We start from the raw sequence: 21,562 nt of genomic DNA, 5'->3' as shown, positions 1-21,562 counted from the left end.
TTCATATGATTCAACCTAATAGTTTTCTTAATGTTTCAAAATTTTAAGATAGAAGCAATAAAAATTTTTTTCAGCTACCAGCACAACAAAAGATGGCACTGTAGACTTGAAGGCCTTTTGCAATTTCAAGACAAACAAAATTTACCTTTTTTTGGCAATAATTGCTTTTTCTGATTTGCACTCTAAACCCCAGATCAATTGAATCAGCTTTCCATTTTTACAGTTTGTTTGTTTTTGATGTGTTTCAATAAAAAAAATACCCTGTCTTTAAACGAAAAACAGAAGCACAGGAGAGAATGACTGTCTCATCACGATGGCCTCTCACGTGGGAAAGTTAAGGGTGAGTTGGCACCTTAAGATTTCTACAAGTAAATATAGTCTACCTATACACTTAGAGAAGGAAGGCCACATAAATCCAAACTAAGTTATCTGAAATGATTGGTTTTATTATCACTCCAGCTCCTATGAATGAGATAAATGAAGAAACTGACAAAAAAAAGGCAGAATTTTTTATATCATGGTAGAGAGTAGAACGGGTGGAGACGTCAGCCTTTGACTTAATACTTGCCTGCCGCTGAACCCACGGAATGTGGCTATGCTCAACAATATGAGGGATGCTAGAAGGTGGAGTCCTGCTTCCTCTGATCTTTCTATGGTGATTGGAATGAGACACAAGAGAAGGAGAAAATTACTTACATGTTGAATATAAAGCCTCGGGGGAAATAAGTTTATCACTGATTTGTCATACTGCAATTCAAAGTAGAATAGAAAATATTTTGAGTTACCAAGCTGGATTCCTTAACAAGGATCTCCAAATTTGTCTTGATGGAGGGTTTCTCATCAGAAATCTTAAGGCTGAGTAGGAAAAAGGCAAGAGGGAAGAAGAGGCTCTGATGGATAAATGTTAGAGTTAGGATAGTGGAAGGCTACAGCGCAGGCTGGGGGCCCAGCAAAAAGAATAACTCGTTTAATTTCAATTTCAGGAGCTTCAAGGGCTGTGATATCCTTTAAAGATGCCTCTTTTGGGGGAAATGACAGCCATAGCTTCGTGTTTTCCATCTACCCACCAGCGTTGGAATGTTAGTGAGCTCTGAGTCTTGCTTCTTCCTTGTATTATAACAACACCTCAATCAAGCACTTAAATAACTGAAGGCCACCAGAGGCCCAGCTGTCTGTGCCTTCAGCACGGAGCCTGCTGTCCTGTGATTTGCCAGGTGGAAATACCTATCTCACTGTTTTTTCATCATTAAACTTTGAAACCTAAAAAGTCCAAGATCCAGTGTCTGGACCTGGTTTCTCTAAGAGAGGATGCTTTAAATTTTTGTTGAAGGGGATATATTTTTGGATGAAAATGGTAACTATGGGTATACCAAAAACAATGATGATGAAAATAGCAATATTGACAATAACAACTAAAGTTAATTGAGCATATCTTTTTGATAAACCCCAAGCTAAGCCCTAGAAAGTTTATCTTATAGAATCCTCACAACAACCCTATAACATAGATGCTATTAGTATTCTTCCCATTGTATAAATGAGAAAATTGAGGCATAGGAAGACTAAATTATGTACCTAAGGGACTCACAGCTAATAGGTGGCACAACAGTGATTCAGAACTTGACTGTGGGTCTCAAAAGCCCACGAAACCAGCTTCTTAGAGCCAAAAACCACAATGTTATCTCTTACCATTGTCATCTGATTTAACCTTTCCCACAAGGTTGGCCTAATCACCAATCACTGTGTGGAAAAAATTTGCTAATAGTATGCTGACTTCCCCACCCCCTCTTCCATCTGTTTCTTTGCAAAGATGATTGACTACAGAGCCTGGAGTTGAAGAATGCTGATAGCATCTGCAGCCCCAGTTGCTCACAGAAAGTAGCTAACTGGAAAGTCATTCACTGATACAGTGACTATTTTTTGCCCCCAGGAGAATCTCAGAACCAGGCAACAGGACTCTTGGGCCTTACTCAGGAGACCATCACAGTGATTATATAATGTGGTCCAATATACATGTCACACAACTCAGGTATCTATTTAACATAATATTCCACAATCAGATTCTTTCATTACAGTTAAAGCAGGAAAGGGTTAATTAAAAGCGATATCTCTTGTCTCAATGAAAAGACCATTCTCCCTTGCCAATATATGACTATTTATACTCCCAGTTCATTTCTCCTGTCCTAATAATACTTTATTGCTGGCTAAACTAAGTTTTCTCTAAATTGCTGGAGAAGAGGAACACCCCAAACTATTTATTCCATCAAAACTAGCTCTTGTATTATATTGGCCAAAATGAAATCCACTGATCCAGGGCACCAACGTTGATAATATGAGAGAAGGGTGCTTGATAAGATTTTAAAAAATCCTCTGGAGTCCCAGTTGGCCATTATTTAACCTGTCAATCTTATATAGCCAGTGGGCAACCAGATAATTGCATTGAGTTATGTTGCTTGAGGTACACTATATATAAGCACCAAGAGGAAAGAGAATATGACCAACTTTCTTCATATAGCATTTACAGTATTGCCAAGTGTAAAAAAATGCTTCAGTCTGGCACAATTATGTGGGTAAATCAGCCCCTGCATCAGGGTTCAGGTGAGTGGCCCCAGGCTGACACAGCTTCTGACAGCCCTGCTTCCTGCAGTACTGGAATTTGGTACCTGACGCTGTCAGAACTCCCTGGGGTAGTCTGCTAAGGCTTCGTCCTCATGGTGTAACACAGAGTCCAGCTGGGTGGCCTGGACTGACATCCTGGCTGTGGCACTTTCTTGTTATGTGACCCTGTGCAGTTTTCCTGAACCTCATTTATCCTATCAGTAAAATGAGAACAGGAGTTCCTTTCCTTTCTGCCTCACTAGGCTACTATGCAGATCAAGTAAGAATAACTATAGGAAAATACTTTGAAGAATAGAAACATACTATAAAAATACATTGAAGTGGCTGAAGATTTTGAGCAGTGTGTGTATGTGAGAGAGAGAGAAAGGGGGAGATAAAGAGAGTTACAGAATTACCAGTAGAGATAGGCTGGTTTGGAGGACTTAGACTTGTCATTTGTTATAATTTTTACGCTTTCTCCTCACCTTAGAGATTGATGGTTGGTCAATAATTATTGTTAAATTTTTAGTGTCTACTTCGAATACCTCCTGGGAAAACCACCAATAAGTTATTATTAGTTTACCACATAATTCCTGAACAAAAAGGAATTCATTCAGCTCTGAATGTTTATCTAAGGCATGAGAAACTTGGTTCAATTCCCTACATATCTACAGTGTCATCAACTTTATCCAAATGTTTAATCTAATTTCTCTGGGTTGTTGTTTCAGGATATTACGTCTGTTTCTCTCCTCATCAGTTAGTCTGGGTAATAGTACTCTCTGGCTCACTCCATCCTTTCACATTTCTGGGAACAGGTACTACTCAAATGCCTTCATTTTATTTCTGAGCCAGTTCTCTTTTTCTTAACTCAAAGGCCATCATTTGGAAATATTTATCACTTTTAGTTGGTTTCCTATGAAATCTGAAACACATTCTATCCATTCATTTAGATTCAGGAACATGGGCCATTGCTAGTCCTTGTCCCATGAATCAGGGAAAAGGGCTCTTGTCCAAACTGCCTTGCTAGCCTCCTATCACTTCATGTATCTACTTGGCTTACCTCAAACAACACAAGGAAGGAAGGAAAAAAGGGAAGAAAAAGGCCCTTCCTGGGATGAAGTGGCTCTTACCACAAAGACTTCACAGCAGATGCAGAGGCCACTGTTCTTGGTAAAGGCATAAGTAATGTCCAAGAGAGCAGGCCTTGTCATAGGGCCCCCTGTTAAGACAATGCACTGGGGCCTAGAGGTGAAGAAAAGAAGATGTGAGAACATTGTAACGAGCCTTAAGTCCAGGACCACTCCAATGGAAGTGGTGGGTACAAAACCCTCCCCCTCAATTTCTTGGGTATCTTACCAGAATCCTTGAATCATCCTGCCTGTCCATCTTCCCATCTTTGTGTTCTTAATTACTGAGTGATGGTAAAAATGTGAAGTAGGAAACAGGTGGTCTTGGGTTTCCCCTGTATCTTTTTTCTTCTGGACATGACCCTACCCCAAATCCCCGATACAACCTGTGCCTGTCCAGCCAGGATTTTCATGCTACTTTTCTTCATCCTCCTTGCAAAGCTTGTGTTTTGAGGTTCCATTCAAAATAAGATATAACTAATGAAGGACTTAAAGTATTACTTTTCCTAAGAGAATTCAGCAAGCCACAAAGCCTTAAGCTGAATGGAGACACTACGGTTGATTACAGTGTGTGGAGGTTTGGGGACATCTCTCTGAAATCACGTTACTCAGGCCACCTCTCTATCTCCATGCACGGAAGGTGACATGAGGCATTATGAGACCTTACTGTTGGGAATGGGCAGAGCTCAGAGGCAAGAGAAGTAACCCTCATTATGGGAGGTGCCATCATGCAGATGTGGCAGTTTTGTATGACTGCCTATTCGCAGAATATACCCGTAAAGCATATAACCACTCTGTGCATTTGTCTCCCAGAAAGGAAAGCTACTGCTAATGTGGATCAACACCAGGATGCCTGAGGAGCCAGTTTTACCTGAAATTTTTCACATGGTCTTCCACTGTAGTTAATTCCAGAGCATTGTCTAATGCACTCACGTAGGAAAGTGCTTGTGTGGAGGAGCCCCAGTTCACATCTGTAGACGAAGGAGGAATTGGGCATAAAAAGCCTTGACCTTCTTTCTGTATCCTGTGAATAATTCTTATGAGCCATTCCCTTCTATGATTTTTCTTGGCTGTGTCAGCAGTGAAGGGTGCCCAAATTGCAGAAACATATCATATTTCCTCGAAAGAGCATTATGCCCTTCTATGAACACTTTTGTGGATTCTTAGAGGTGAGACGTCCCTTTCCAGTTAAGGATCACACTTTAAAGCTGCAGCCCCAAAATCTTGGTTGGTGGGAGAGGCTATGGATAATCACATTGCAAATGATGGACTTTGGAAAATGGTCAGCTTCTAAATAAACTCAAAGGGTCCTCACAAATATCTTAAGTGGAAAAGAAAAGAGGCATTTCTGTATACACAGTATGCAATGGTCTTTGTATTCTGAATAGTAAAACTGACTAGCTCAGGAATTCTAACTTCTGGGTGTCCATGAAGAGGGTCAATCCATACCAAACATTTTAGTTCGGTCTTTCAGGATCTAATCTTCATAGTAATGGAGGTAAATATTACAATCTCCTGCCTTTTTTTTTTTAACAAATTAAAAATTAGATGGATCCCCTGAGGGGAATATATAGATTTATTCCAAATGGCAGACAGAGCCATCCCCAAGTTTTGTTCAGAAGAGTCGGGGAAATGGTGGGGATTGATTCTCTGGAGATTAAGATTAATATTGATTAATGTTGACCATGCACTGGAAATTTAGCATATCTTAGGTTATTCTATTCTTATGAAAATGCTACTTTTCAATTGGGTATTTATATGTGAAAAATGAATGCTGAGCCATTACTTATACCATATAAAAATCAACTCAAAATGGAATAATAGATGTAATTTTTAAATCGAAAGCATTAAAACATCTAGAAGTTTGTGACCTAGGGTTAGGGAAAGGTATCTTAGATTAGAAGCAAAAATCCAAACCATCAGAGAAAAAAAGTGACAAATTGGACTGTATAGAAATAAAGGATGTCTACTCCTCAAAACAAAACATAAGGAAAATGAAAAGACAAGTCACTGACCTGCTGAAAGTGCTTGCAAACCCTGTACTACTAAAGGATTTGCATCCAGAATATATAAAGAACTCTCACAACTGAATAATAAGGAAACAAACATTGCAAAAGATAGATCAAAGATTTAAACAGACACCTAGCTAAAGAAGATATATGGATGGCAAATAAATTGTTCAACATCATTAGTCACTGAGAAAAAAATGCAAACAAAATCACAATAAGATAGTACTGTACATCTATTAGAATGTTTGCTGTTACAATATCCAGATTCTTTAACATGACATTTACATTTCTTATTAACTGGCACCAGCTTACCCTTCTGGATTTACCTCATGCCCGTTCTCCTTAGCATCCAAGATCTCCATCCATGCTAAAGGCCTTGAAGTTTCCTAAATATGTTATGTTCACTTGCATGCTTCCTAACTTCACTCATGCTTTTCCCTCTGCCTTGAATAACCTTCCTTGGGTCGATCCAATTAATCAATTCCTACTCTCTTGCCTTTTTTAAGTAGCTTGCTTGTTCATTCAACAGATATTTTTTAAGTGCCTACTGAGAGCATGGCCCTGAGAACACAAGCCAGGAGCCAGGAAAGTTTTCTTGGACAACTCTAATCGGAGTTAATCACTCCCTGTCAGTCATTCGCTCATGTCACTCATGCATCATGCTCCCTATATTGTATTACAGTTAATTGTGGATGCAAACTCCTTGAGGACAGGGACTATATTGCATTCATTAGGACATGAGAAGGTGATGTAATGGACTGCTTATGGCATTTGGATTCATACACACTCTAGTTAAAATGTCAGCTCCATCACATCCTGACTATTAACCTCTGCAAGTGGTTGGCTCTTTGAACTCCAGTCTTCATCTATAAAATGGGACTAATAATATTCAGCATTATTGTGAGGATTCAATGAGGGCATGGTATATAATAGGTGCTCAACAAGGTTAACTATTGTTGTTATATTACATTATATTATTAATATCTACCATACATGTGGCAGACCTGAGCACATAGGGACTGCTCAGTACATGTTTGTTGAAGGAATGAGTGGAGAGTACTTTGAATATCCCCTCCTACACAGCCCTTCTTAGCTTACCTGGCTTCTTATAAGTCACATAGATATAGAGGAAGAACTCAATGACATAGGTGATGACAGCTGCCCACCAGTTGATGACAAACATGACTGCACAGCACAGAACAGCCCCAAAAAGGGACACCCACATATTGTAAATCCCATACGCAGGTCTCCAACCTGAGAGGAAAAAAAAATATCTATGTGCACAAGAAAAACTTCCACTTCATCACCATTATACCACCGCATATTATTGGAATCCAGGCAACAAGTATTTTCCTAGCATAAATCAGAAGTTTTAGGCAAAGTTTCTAATTCTGACTTGTTTTCTATGATCTTGGGTCCCTGACCTATGAAGGTATAATTATACCCAATAAGGATGCTGTGAAATACAGAAAATGTGTCACTCATGACCTCTCCTTACTTCTTGCATGCCTCAATTGTTTTTCCAAACTACAGGCTTTAAGCATCTGATATCTATGCTTAAAGAAGTTAAAAAGGCAGGAGTTGAAAGAAGGCAGGAGAGATGGAAAGAGTGGGATCCAATGCAGAGGAGGGGAAGTAACTCCTTGGTAGCCTAGGAAGGAGAAGCTTAAGACAATGGGTTTATTGTTCTTATGGAAAAGGTGAAGAGTCATCAAAAGTCAACCCTCTAATTTCCTGCTAGCTATTCCACTACCCTAAGAGAATCGTTCTTGCCCTTACAGAAATAACCTATGTGGAAAGAGGAAGAAATTTTTGGCAGTGGCTGCTTAAACCCAGTGCATTAATATGTCACGCATGTTGCAACAAAAATATTTCTCACAGTTCATATATGTGTGGGTTTCCTGTGTTCTATTAATTCCCTGAAATGAAAGGAGTTGGAAGACAGTATGTTCAGGAGTGGGAAGCTTGGATTTGAAGGGTACATTTGGTCTGTGGGTGAAGGACATTTTAAATTAGAGTTGCCAAAACACAACAGATCTTTTAGTCTTCAGGAGCAATTTCTGAAATGGCCACAAGATGGAAATAGCACTTCGAGAACATTACTGGGAATGTCCTTAGTTCTCAGTGCGTGTGTGTGTGTGTGTGTGTGTGTCCACATGTCTCTCTCTTTCTATAGTGTTGTTCTCTTCCTTTTTCCCTCCTAACTTTCCACTCTTTGTCCTACTGCCTGTTAACTTCATCCTGTTTTCCAAAAATGAACTTAACATGGCATGAAGGCACATACTTCTATAATTTGTTGGACTTACTGACTAGAACACTGTCTTCTGCTTAAAAGAAGACAGCACAACAGAAACAAAAATTTCTCAGTTATCTTCTGGAGCCTAGTGGCCTTGGGAGGATGAATGCTCCCCTCCCATTTATGTTTTGCCTTATCAGCAGCAGATTTTCCAAGGAGGAACTAGGTCATGGCAGGCCTTAAAGAGTGGAAATGTGTTTATATTCCTGATTAATGCCCTCATGGTGAGGAACTTTCTGAAGTTCGATAATGACAAGTCCTTATTCTGGAGGAAAGGCAGAAGAAATTCCATTGGCCAGTGGAAGCAAAGAGGAGGTGAGGGGTGACTCGCTAGGGGAAGGTGCTTTGGTATGTGACATTTTGCACCACTTTCCACCACAGTCTGAGGAGAGCAAGGACGTCTCTGCCCTGACTGCACTCTGCAGGTAATTATGGGAGCTGCTCATCCTTCCCTTCTACTCCATGGGCAGGAAACAAATTGCTAGTAAAGAAGTTTCAAATATATACATTTATTCCACTTCTGTGGTCACTTTCACCCTGGAAATAAATAGTGGTGTTTCTCTACTGCTGAAATAAATGTGGTTTCTCTTGCAATGAATAATTTATTGCTGCAGGAGAAAATTGACTTTACGGTTGGTCAAAAAAGCCATTGCTCAGATGATTCTTTTTCTATTTTAGAAGTTATCCCCCAACTCACCAAAATCAAGTGGATTACACTGCCCACTAGGATATAAGGAAACACATAAACACAGATGGAGCAATTTTCACTGACTTACTTCATTTTATTGAGACAAACCGGCTGTTTGTTTGGCCTTATTTTAGTTTTCAAAAGTCAGCTTACCTGGAGATTTGGCATAAGATGCATGGAAGCAGGAGAAATTAATAAGTGCATATGAAGCCAGGAAAAAGTTGGAAATGATGGGAGCGATGGTGTTCAGTTCCGCTGTGAACGAAGCAGAATTGAGTCAGTACATATGAGTGATGAGACCAGGAGCTGAACAGCTGTTACAGCCTGGAAGCTTGACTCCATTTGGAAATTGAAAACATAGCTAGCATCTGTCAAAGTTTAAGAAGTTAGTGATTTTTCTTTGGGGCTTCATTCGCTTGAAAATATACTCTTAGCCAGTGTTTCCATAAAGTAAGAAGCAAGAAAATGTACCAATCAGAATAGCAGCAGTCAAGAAAATGGGTATCTACAAAATATTTGAGTGGGAATAGGTAAAGGGTTTGGGGATTGGACAGATGATAAATTGTCCTGTAACTATCCCAGAGGTACCAAATCCTGTGTTGTTTGTTTGCTATGTATATAATCAAAAGGCCCTGCAGGGTGAGAGCTTTAATACCAATGCACCAGATACCCCTAACTGGAAATCTCTCTGCATATAACAAACTTGCTCTCTCTGACTTTCAGAAGTCTTGTTAGTCATTTGCTCTTTTCTACATCTCTAGGGTTCTATCCCTCACAGTTTGCCAAAAAGAGTTTTTACCTCAGTAGCTAAATATACAGTATGGTTGAATCCTAGCTGGATTGTTTACTGTATGATAAAAGAATAATTTAGAGATGTTCTCATTTATCTGAAGGTGAGACATCTTTCAACTCCAGGCATGCACATGCAGCGGCAGCTGGGTGTGATTCTAGAACACAGATGCCAGCAAAGAGGCACAAATAGTTGCCCATGGAAAAGCTCATGCCGAGGAGCTAATCTACATTGTCCTGAGTGATTTTTAAGGATATTATTTAATTAATATAATTTTTTTAACCTTTGGCTATTTGATCACTTTAATGCAGAACACTTAAATAGGATAATGATTTGAGGTCTTAGAGCTTCAATTACATAATTGAAACATATCTCTACATAATCACTTTCTGTTTAATTTTTTAAAAACTAACAAACATAAAAAGTCATATTTACATTTCTTCAACCTTGTGAAGATTAGGATTAAGGAATTACAGTTACTTCCTGAGTGTATGGGATGATGAGGAGCCTCATTCTTTGGCATCACTGTGCAGAGGAAGGCTCTGCTCAGCTGCACATAGTTACCATCATCCTTGCCTTTTGCTTCTTTTCCTCTGATATTGTGGGGAAAATGGAAGTTCGGATGGCCAGGATCCTCACCTGACCATAAACTACTTGATGCTGTAACTGGCCTGCTGCTGGGCTACTGCTTCCACACCGGTAGGCAATGAGCTATTACTGACTGAGTCACTATATAAAGAGCTCTGCCCAGTGCTCTGGGGAGAGGCAGAGACGGAGGAGGATTACAGACCTGCAGACTGCTGGACACAGATGTGATTCTAGTGCTGGAACTATTGCTGGGAGAACAATGCTGGGTATTAACTCTTTTACCCCAAGAATGTTCCATTGTCATTCCTTGGTCTCACTGAATCCAGTGAACTTGCCCGGGGCTGAAACCCACTGGTGAGACAGCTGTGCTCACCAGAAAAGTTGGCACCTTAGGGAGGAGTAAGGAATGTGCAGGCTGAAGTTGATGACTATGTCTTTTTAGGATTATGTAGCTGTTTTGTATTGTTTAGGAAAAGGGAGCCAAGATTACAGTCTAAGTAGTGGTTCTCAATCCTCAGGTCTGCAATTCTCTTGAGGAGCTTATAAAAATGCAGACTTCTTATCCCTAGAGACTCAGATGCTAACTCAGTTTGGCCTGAAAAATCTGCACTTTAACAAACCCCCAGGTGATTCTGATTCTGATGCAGGTGTCAATAGACTGCATTTTTAGAACAACATTTTAATTCTCCTGGTAACTGCCTGGCCAGGAGATGTAAAGACAAGTGGCAGCTGGGGGAGTCTCTGGAATTAGATATCAGGCAGGTTGGAGAAAGGATTCAGTTGTCGTTGGTTGGAGGAATTGCCAACATTCAGATTCAAAGAAGAGAATAAAGTCCAAAGCCTTCCTCATGTTCTCAGAGGTCCTCTACACACAAGGATTTCTCACTTCCTTCTTAGACAGACTCTGATTCTTCCAGTTGGGATATTAAACATAAAACAGGTAATTCCTCAAGCTAAAAGGAAAACCCTATGAGTATCAGAAGAATCCTTTGGGTCTTAGTAAGAACAAGAAAACTACGAACCAATAAGAATGAATGCCATGGCTATTACAAAAGTGAGCATGTATCCTCTCAGGGGTTCATTGTTTTTTCCATATCCCTTTGCAAAGAACTGCAGGGCTTTGTAGATGTTGTCCTTGCACAGAGCCTAATGGAAAAGAAGAGGAGAAATCTGTCATTTGTATCTATGCACACTCATTTTCCCTAGGTGATTCAAACAAGAAGATGTTGGGAAAGATGAAGTGATACACAATATAAGCACAAGTTAACACTGCAGTTTATCATCCTTTATATTAGTTGAATCGATCTTGACTATGTGGCAGACAGCATTTGAGCCAGATGCAAACATTAAACTGTTTCAGAAAATGATGGAAAATGATTGCTGGTGAGAATAAATATTTCAGCTTGATCTGTGTTCAGTGGAAACAGAAGTAGGAAGAAACACGTGCTCTTGGGTCTGACTCACCTGGAACACTTTGGGTGCACTGACCAGGGAGGCCAGGGCAGAGGAGAGCGTTGCAGAAAAGATGCCAGCAGTGATGAGGGGGCCAAACCCTGATACCATGCTCATGACCTTGAGGAGAAAGAGTTAAGTAAGGAGACTCACCCAACAGACAGTTTTTTAAAATTAGGCAGATTTTCACACAAGTGCTTCTCTTCCTACTTTATGGGATTTAGAATCTCTTTCATAAGGTAACTGCTTCTAACCAGATGTCTCCCGAGCCTTATTTCATTCTCGAGTTCTTAATATTTGTTTTTTCAAAATGGAAATGGCCCTTTGTTGTCGCTGTTTGTAAAAATAATAAATGCTCACCACAATACATCCAGAGATAACAGAACGAATAAGGAAGGAAATGGTATCAAGGATGCTGTCAACATTTCCCCCTTCTGTCCTCTGTGGACAAGTTGCTTTGATGATGGGAAACTCGATCCAGCAGAAAGTGATATTTTAATAAGGTTTGGGGAGAGGCTCAGCTGTTTACCAGCCTTTTTAGAGGCTTCAGTCTTTCTTGTTCTTCCGATATATGGAGGCTTTTCAAAACTTTGGGTTTTTTTTCTTTATCACTTAACACAATTTTAGATCTGAGACATGATGAGATTCTATCAATTTAAGCCATATTTTGGAATAATGGTTTCAGCTGAGTAAATTTCTCTTTGTCGGTTGTAAAAATCAATGAATGAAGCCTTCACAGCAAATTTGCTTCTCCCTCTGCTCACAAATCATTCAGACAAATTCATATATTTCAAGTTTCAGTTTCCCCAGCTTTCCTAATTGCTTTCCCTTGTTAACTGCCTTCTGCCGCTCACAATTTCCCTCCTGGCCTCGTCTGGCAGGCACTAGAGGACCACCTCAGAGACTTCTCCTAAGCTGAAGTCCATGCGTGAAATGCATTCCAAGTGCTAACTAATCTCAGTCTCTCCTCCTCACCGCGAAATCTTGCACAATTGATTGGAAGATACATGATGTCGGATAGTCATCTTTCCCTGCTGATACAATTTGTACAGCTGCCTGTTCTCTCCCACCACAGGATTCGCTACTTTATAAAGCCTGTTTGACTCCCCTCCGTACTGTACACATTGTACCTTGTTGAATTAAAATCAATCAATAATCAGGGGCAAAGTCAGAAGATTCATTACACATGATGTTCTAAAAAGGAAAACAATAGCAATGAAATTTATTTCTTTGTTTTTGCAGTTCGAACCTGGAAATTGTTCATCAGCCCATACTGACATGGTTCGTGTCGACATCTCGAGAAGTCGTAGCCCAAACCACACGCTGCGGAACCATTGCAGTTCATCCCGGAAATGCTGGTGTCGTTCATGTTCCCAGTGGCGTCTCGGACCACACAGGCCCCTGGGGAAACAACCATGGCTTGTCATTTCTTAATAAGGATTCTGCAACTTTAGGGCTTTTTTCTGAAAGCACAGTTTACTCTGAGTCTGAGCAGGTCCATTGCCTATCCTCTCTTCACTGTCAATGCTTCCTTGGGACGCTGTGCTGGATATTCCCACCCTGAGGCCTGGGATGCACCCCCCACACCCAATGTCCCACACAGGCTGTCACTTCTGCTGCCTTGGGTGGTTTACTTCCAAGCTCTTGTCCACCTCTAAGACCCTTGTGGGCAGGGGGTTGGAATGCTTTTATTTTCTGAAATGTACATAGGGCTTTGTACATAATATGCACTCCATTCCTATTTCTGGCTTAGTGCTACTGACTGGGTGTTTTTCAAGTAGAAGGACTTATTTTGTTATCTTTAAGAGATCCAAGGGATGGCATTATTGAATTCTAGTAAATAAAAGAACTGAGTCTGTGTTTACAACTAATGATATTCCTTGCATAACTTTTTAAAGTTATAACTCAGCTTTATACATAGTTTTAATGATTTCAGTAACAATGAAAATGTTTTAGGATAAAATTTAAGATTTCCTAGGTAACATTAATGGTCAAATCATAATCTATCAAATATTTATCTCAGTTTATCTATTCTATTATTTTCATAAGTTGGGTCTTTCTTTTATTTTCTATTATAAACATTCTATGATGAACATCTTTGTATACAAAATTTGTCCTCTGTATTTCAAAATATTTCTTTAGGATAGATTCCCAGAAATGGAGTTATGAACTTTTTAAAGATCTGTGACATATATTTTCATCACAAACTTTCCTCATGATTCTTTCTAACTATAATTTCTGCCATTATGTATTTGATAGGATTGTTGAAATATATGAATATATGTATGAAACAAATAGAAGATTTTTCTGAATTACATGAAGGATAAATACTTGACAAACTAAATGCCAATCAACAGAACTGTTCATTTTGCTCTTCAAACTCCAGCCACTGTGAGTTTTCATTCCTTGCTAATAATTTTAAGAGAGGACTCAATGACAAATGCTAACGGAAACCCTCAATTTCAGCTATGGAATTCATATTCTCTGAATATGGGAAAGACTTAAAAATCACAGAATCTTTGAGTTGAAAGTGTCATTTAAAGTAACCAGTATAGGAGTTTGCTTACGTAGCCCTGAGGGGTAGGCTGCCAGCCTTTGCTTAATCACTTGAAATTATGGATGCTGGTTCTCATGCAAAAAATCCTTTCCAGATTTTGCCTTTTTACATTGTTCATTTATGTTGAGCTGACTTTTCTTAATCATGTATTTTAACTTCTGCATAATAAAACTCAGCAAATTCCCATGAAACCAAGCCATGAGCCATTACTTGCACTAATAACAGATCATGGACCTTTTATGACTATTTGCCTATCCTGGCAAAAGTATAGAAACAGATTTTTCTGCCCATTGGGGCAAAACTAGAAGAATCTCAGAAAAACACATCTATAACTTTACTCATTCCCTCACTTTTGCTTTCTGTGAGCAAGAACACCACTTGGGAACACTTGGGAAATTTAAGGTGATTTCACTGTCATTTTAAAATGTGTCAGCTTCCTAAAGTACTAGAATAAAATCTCTCTATATGGAACTAAACTTGGAAACACAACAAGATAGTTAATGACATTATCCAATTTCATCAAATAAAGAACAGTGAGAGAAGCAAAAATGTAAGTTAATTGTTTTGCTTTTTTCTCCAGAAACCAACTCAATATACATGCCCTTTCCCAATTTCCTTTATAGTAAGAGGAAATAGCATATAGCAGAGGACAACTGGGATGTGCCCTTTGGTAAAAAGCTCATCTGGGCCTCCATAGTGGTCCCCGCCGGAGCTGTACTCCTTAGTGTGCACAGAAAAGGGTCTTCTTCTCTGAATGTCCCACATTTCTTCCTCCCCTGTGGCATAAGCATGAGGTGACCCCCAGCCAGGAGGAGGTGTGGCTACAGGTGGAACAAAAGTCAGTTTAGGAACAGCAGACATATCCACAATTTTCTGCTCACTGAGCAATGTGGGGGCAGGCCGCCCACACTGCTAGCAGCTGGGCTTGTTCTTATTTGCTGCCAAATGGTGACAGTGACATTTCCTTATTAGGGAAGAGACACAGTTATCAATTCTGTATATCATTCTTATTTTCCTAAGGATCTCTTTTTGTTTCTCTGTTATTTTGTTTTGGGCTTCTTTTCTTTTGCTCTGTTCCTTACCTGCTTCCAGGTCGAGGGAAGTGGGTGCCAGAAGTGGTGGCTCCCTTGGCAGGGAATAATTATCTTGAATAGTAAAATGGGACCCTCTTTGTGTTTGGGTAGAAGGACAGTCTGTTAGTTCTACCCTAGCCCTGATCCAGAGATACCTGTGTTACAACTTAGCTGCATTCAAACCCCTAAAGCATCCAAGAATGGAATTAAAATTGTTGCCTTTAAAAAAAATTTCTACTTATGTTTCACTGAAAGCCCACTGGACATGAAGAACTGGGTCCCTTGCAATTCTGGCGTTCCAACACCAGAGACATGCAACTCACCTACACAAATAGCGACTCCTAAGTAGGCAACCGTGGTGATGAAGATGGCCAGCATGGTTCCTCTGGGGATGGCATCTTGAGGGTCCTGAGAAAAATAATGGGAGGTGTGAAGACACAGGGTACAGTGAGAAACAGACATCACTTGGAGTCATCCCTGTATTTTCAAATTTTTAGGCCACCCTTCCTGAGGCAACTTCTAAAGAAAAGATCAAACGAATGGCAAAGTGGTGAGCTCGAGTCCTTCTTGGACAAAGACAAGGTGCTTAGAGTGAATAAAGAAATCACTAGAATTTTACACCTAACAGAAGAGATCTCTAACTCTCCAGGAGGGGGTTTTTACAGAAAAGTATACTAGTTAGTTCACTCGCTAACATCTCTCCCGACCTTTGTCTCCTGTGAATTTCTTTCAGATGTATCTAGGGGAGATATACAGACACACCCTGCACATTAATGATATCTTTGTGCATGTATTTGTTTTGTACTAAGATTAGGCTTGCTTTAAGAAAAAACATTTAGACTGAGCAGAAAAGATGATCTACTGAATTCTCCGATCCCTCAAGTTTCCTATTTGGAATCTAGTTCAGAAATGATTGCAATGGGAAATATTTAATTTCCGTAAAAGGCATAAAGAAGGAGGCAGATTTAAGCTTATACCAGTAAATGGGCTTTTCTCTTGCATATAAATGTATATAAATTTACTAAACCGAGCTCACATCATATGTAATATACAATTTTATATTCTATTTGGGGGGCTAAATCATATCATAATCAATTTCCAAACAACATAACTTCTAACTCCACTTAACAAGGATTATTAAATAAACATTTATTGTATTCATTGCTTATGTAGGACAGTGTCTGGCATATAATAGGAGTCAATAAGCATTGAATTGAGGGAAACAGAATCTCAATAGACATTAGTTCTCCCACTAGAGGACATGGGACTCATCAATACAAATAAGCAATTAATGCAATCAGAGAATGTTTGAGCATTTATTTTTTCCCTTTTAACTTAAATCAGCTGCTCAAATCTGTAGACAGGTTAATTCATAGTGAATGTAGACTCCACCTGCCAGCTGGAAATGATAAATCAACCAAGGGAATCTACCTCCACATTGGAGTAAGCCAGCCCTATGGAGCCACTCTGCAGTCATTAATTCCTGCCCATTCTTTTAGGAATATCTGCATGCAGGGTTTGTTCTGACACACGCATACCTGGCCTCTCCTTCCAAACTCTGGGCTCCAAAAGTGAATACAGCAATGTGTGCAACTGAGCAACACATGAAAGGAAGAAGTCAATCATGGCTAAAATGGGACCCACTCAACCTCCCAACTGATGGTATAGTTCAAATTTTATTTTATTTATTAATGATTTCTTGGTATATGAGTGAAATGTGAAGAATCAATTTAAGTGAGAAGAAAGAAAATATATATAAGGATAAGAGGAAGGCAGTCTTTTACCTGACATGCAAAAATTTATGTTTTCTTTTAGAACTGTCTGCTACAAGCATTAAAATTACTCATTTGGAATTTACATGAGGGTCAAACTTGACCCAATATAGATCAGGATGACAATATGTTAATGTATAATCATATATTTATATCATCTGGTCTGGCTACATTTCCACTACACAGGGCTCAAGGCTTCAGCAAATTTTCAGTTTTCACACAAATATTAGTTTCTATCCCCCTAGCAGTAACCCAAAAATCTAACCTTCCTTCACCTTTCTTCATTAAGTAGTATTTTTTTTCTTAAGACAGAATATAAGCAACCTATTAGATTGCTGCTTTTTGAGTGTCAACCACATCCTAATCTTGCATCTCTGAAACTGCACCTCAACTCTTTTGATTAGACTTGGGTGTTTCCCAAATTGTCTCCCAGGCACATATTTACAGATCATCAATCAACGTGTTAACAAATAGAAGGTTCAGGATAGAAACTGTGGCATCCCCTTTTGCCGACTCTCACTGACGGTCACCGGCTGCCTGAAGTGCCATCTTGAGGATTCTGAGGCTGTGAGCAGAGGTAGCATCTTGACTATCCCTATACTGTGTAAACTATATGCGTTCATTAAGTTGAACTGAATCCATTATTTTTTGATTGCTTGGAATTTTTCTAGTCTCACTCTCAGAGGAAAGGAGTATCAATAAATACTGAAGCTTCCTGGCCACTTCCCAACCTGTAGTCACTTCTCAGTCCTTAACATGCCTGACCACTCTGGCTTTTGATCATCTAACGATCACTTCTCCCAGCATTCTCCTCTCTTGGCTTTCATGACCCACTCTCTCTTGGGTTCCCCTACCACTTAGGCAGCTCTTTCTCTTTATTCTTTGTGGACTCCTTTTCTACCATTAATACTTTAATGTCCCCTGGGCGCTACCTTCACTTTTTTATAGACCTTCCTGCACAGACCTGGATAAATTCATCCGGTCTCACCCTCGTTCCTTTCCAGAGCTCCAGATGCAGAAGGCTAGCTACCCACTAGACACCTCCACTCTGATGTTCTGCTGTCACTTCAGCCTCAGTGACCAAATCTGAGCTTCTTTTTCCTCATCTATTATGCCATGGAATCAATTCGGTAGGTTGCAACCAGCAAAAAAGAGAATATGATAGAATAGAAGCGATGTGAAAATATCAGAAGATATCATTTGTAATAAAGTTAAAAACTGGCAAACATTTTCTGTGTGCACTTGGTTGTGAGGTATAATGTTTTCTTATGCAGTTCATAGTAAAAAACATCCTTTCCATTTCCTCTCCTAACTCTAAAAAAAGCTACCCCTTTGATCCAGTTCCCCTGCCATGGCCTTACTTCAGGCTTATGTCGTCCCTTGTCCAGACTACTCTGATATCCTCCAACGGATGTTTCTGCCTCCTTTCTCCCTACCTACCTATAATCCATCCTCATAAGCTACTAGCAGGCTTTCTCTAAAACACAGATTTAATCATGTTACATACTGATCTGACCTCCTTCGTTTCTACATTTAGTTTTGGGATAATACCCAAACTCCAAGGATACATGAATGAAAATACCAAAGGCAAACTCCCTAATTTCACGGAGTTACATTCTAAGGCAAGCACCTCTTGTTCAGTTCCCACCGACAGCTGTTCCCCTGCCTTATGAAGTCATCTAGCCTTGTCAGGACTTTACCGGTTCAACAATGAGAGATTCCATGCTGTTCCCAGTTTCCCCATGCCTGACGTTCTTGTGCTTTGCCCTCCTGGAAAAATCCTTACAGTTCCTCACCCATAGTCAGTATTTAGCCTTTGCTTTAAACTCATATTCAAAAGTTATTTCCTTGAGGAAACCATCCCTGAATTAACTATTTGTTCATCCTCCCCCCCCCTCCAATCCATCTGGATTGTGCATATGGTTTTCATCTATACATATCTCTGGATGGCTCTTGCAAATATCTCTTGTCTTCCAAGGTTGATTATAAATTTATGTGGGTAAAACCTGTGTCTTCTCCATGGGTGTGTGGTAGAGACTGCTCAGTACCCCTAACATCCATTCTTACATTCCTCTTTTTAATACTAGAATCCTCTAAAATTCTATCTGGGCACATGGCTGCCCAGCTAAAGGCTATATTTTCCAGCCTTCTTTGCAACTAGATAAAGTCACAGAGCCTAAATTCTGGTCAGTGGGATGTCAGCGGAAGTGATACATGTAAGGTTCAGGAACTGCTTGCCCTCTACTTCCTATGGACTGGAATGTGATCTTGGAAGGCTGTGCCTTGCAGAGGAGGGCACAGCCCAAGGGAAAGGTAAAACAAAAGAGCTCATCTGGGCTCCTGGGCGGCCTTTCAGAGCAGACTTTTCTTATTCCACTGCACAGCCTATGACCTCAAATTTTTATTCATTAGAAAAACAAATTTCTATCTTGTCACTGTTACTAGTCTTTCATAAAACATTCAAATCAATATCCTAACACAATGGTCCTCACAGAATGTAACATAAAATAATATGAGTGAAGTGCTAAATAAATACCTTTTAAATAAGTGAATATATGTCTGGATCTAATGACATAAGGATTCAGTAATAAAGTGACTTGTTTTGTTTTTGTTTTTTCCTGAGCATTCTATATCCTTGTTCATTATGTGTTTAAGAGAAAAAGGGTCATTCTGGTATCTTTTTCACTGAATTCTATTCATTTTGTTTGAAATGTGACATACTGTCAATCTAGTCTATCCTTCTGGCATCTCTGAATAAGACTTTTGGAAGAACTATCAGGAATAGGATAGTTTTGCACTGAAATTTGGCATTAAGAGAGAGAACTTTTAAATAACCAGGAAACCTAGGAGAAATCTGACAGTTTTGAAATCTATAAAGAAATATGGTCACTGTCATTCTCTATAGCTCTTGTGCTACCCACCAACTACAGCCCCACCTCCCAGGACTACACCAGCAGGGACACAACATACCTCTAAATCTCCTGAGATGTTGGCACCAGCAAGAATGCCAGTAGCTGCTGGGAAAAAAATTGCAAAGACAGAGAAGAAGCCTTCACCTTTTGTGAAGCTGGGCCCAAAGTTTTCTGCAAATATTGATGCTGCAACACAAATAATGAGGAAATTATCATGTAGACATTGTTCACAGAATAGGAGATAAAATTACCTTCAGCTTCTATAAATGTAACATGTAAATGCGTGCTATATTCTAAATGGTGTAAACTTGAAGATACTGGTGCACTCCTCATGAGCCTTATAATACTTGCCAAGAGTCGAAATATGTATCGCAAAGTTTTAGAACTTTTTAGAACAGAGCTCTGACAAATTTTTGTGCCAGCAGAGACCCAGGCCTCCTGACTTCCCTGAATCTAGATTGAAAAAGGAAATGGAGAATTTTTCTCATGACCGCACTGGCATACTCACAAACATACCACGCACATACACTGCCCTACGCGCGTACAACTACATTTTCACATGCATAAACACTTTAATTGACACATTGCTTTATTTTTTTATTATTATAGGAGAAACCTGTGGATGACTCTATCTTACAATTTTGCTACTAATGTGCTAACCTTGTTGCCAGAAATTGGGTCTTAAATCCTTATATCAATTTCTCATATATAGGAGAATGATGCAGTGAGGAGACTTGGTAATAAAATAATACTATCCCATGGGATAGCACCAAATTACTTAAACAAAAAGGAAAAAAATCTAGAAGAAAAAAAAAAGAAAAGGAAGAAGGAAAAGAAAGGAAGAAAAATGTGAACAAAAGAATCTAGGTGATGCAAAAAAAAAAAAAGGAAAGGAAATTGAAGTCATCGAGACAAATAGAGCAGGAGCTAGAAGGAGGGAAGAATAGAAAGGAAAAGGTTTTTAACATGCAAAGCAAACAAGACCAAGTTCTCTGCAAAGAAAAAGAATCAGGAAGAACGAGGTGATGTAATATAAAAAGGAAATGATTACTGACAACTGAGTAAATAACGAAGGGAATTTTTTTAAATCTCAGCAGTGATTGAAGCTATTGTGGAGAGCTGGGACAGTGTGGATAGGTGTAATGGAATAGGGGAGACAAGTCAAATTTCATGCTCAGTGATGTTGATCATAGGTTGTCACACTAAGTAACTCCTACAGTCTTTTATGCTGGACAGCCTGACAGTGATGCTTAACTAGGTGATGCTACAGGAAAGCAAGATACAAAAGAAGCCTAGCAGGAAAAAATGACCAGGCTTGACATTAGTGCTCTCAATGGTTGAACAAATTATCTGAGCTGCGTTCTCTTTGCATGTACGCCCTGCTTCTATTTGACAGTGACAGTCATCTGTTCAGCACTTTAAGGTTTTCAAAACACTTTTATATCCACTGTCTTATTTGCTTCTTAGAAATCCCTTCAGCAAGTCATTATTATCAACCACAATTTCGCAGGAAAATTGGAGACCCAAACATGTTAGGTGACCCATCTAGGGTTGAGACTCTCTGAATCTCCTGACTCCAGCCCCAGGCTTTTCCCTGGATCACACTGGGATTCCAACGGCTGGAGTGGGGGTTCCCAGGGAGGGTGACGAAGGCAGGCAGTGGAGAACCACACACTGCAGAGCAGCTCATTTGTTAGACACAC

The 21,562-nt window shown here is 39.6% G+C and overlaps 1 protein-coding gene across 5 annotated transcripts in view; it reads right to left on the bottom strand.

The window, feature by feature from the left end:
* SLC12A1 (solute carrier family 12 member 1) overlaps positions 1-21,562 on the bottom strand; it is a 79,043-nt gene that overhangs the window by 35,318 nt on the left and 22,163 nt on the right. For all 5 annotated transcript variants that reach the window (XM_017644256.3, XM_017644258.3, XM_017644257.3 and 2 more), the window contains 9 exons: positions 19,918-20,045; positions 15,499-15,583; positions 12,795-12,946; positions 11,558-11,665; positions 11,116-11,239; positions 8,869-8,970; positions 6,830-6,985; positions 4,594-4,693; positions 3,726-3,837 (listed from right to left, as the gene is read on the bottom strand). In XM_017644256.3, coding sequence (XP_017499745.2) covers positions 3,726-3,837; positions 4,594-4,693; positions 6,830-6,985; positions 8,869-8,970; positions 11,116-11,239; positions 11,558-11,665; positions 12,795-12,946; positions 15,499-15,583; positions 19,918-20,045 — 1,067 coding nt within the window. The remainder of the gene's footprint in view (positions 1-3,725; positions 3,838-4,593; positions 4,694-6,829; positions 6,986-8,868; positions 8,971-11,115; positions 11,240-11,557; positions 11,666-12,794; positions 12,947-15,498; positions 15,584-19,917; positions 20,046-21,562) is intronic.

Source organism: Manis javanica, chromosome 8 (assembly GCF_040802235.1).
Source record: "Manis javanica isolate MJ-LG chromosome 8, MJ_LKY, whole genome shotgun sequence".
In the NCBI taxonomy this organism is placed as follows: domain Eukaryota; kingdom Metazoa; phylum Chordata; class Mammalia; order Pholidota; family Manidae; genus Manis; species Manis javanica.
This window is presented reverse-complemented; position numbering and strand designations above follow the sequence as displayed.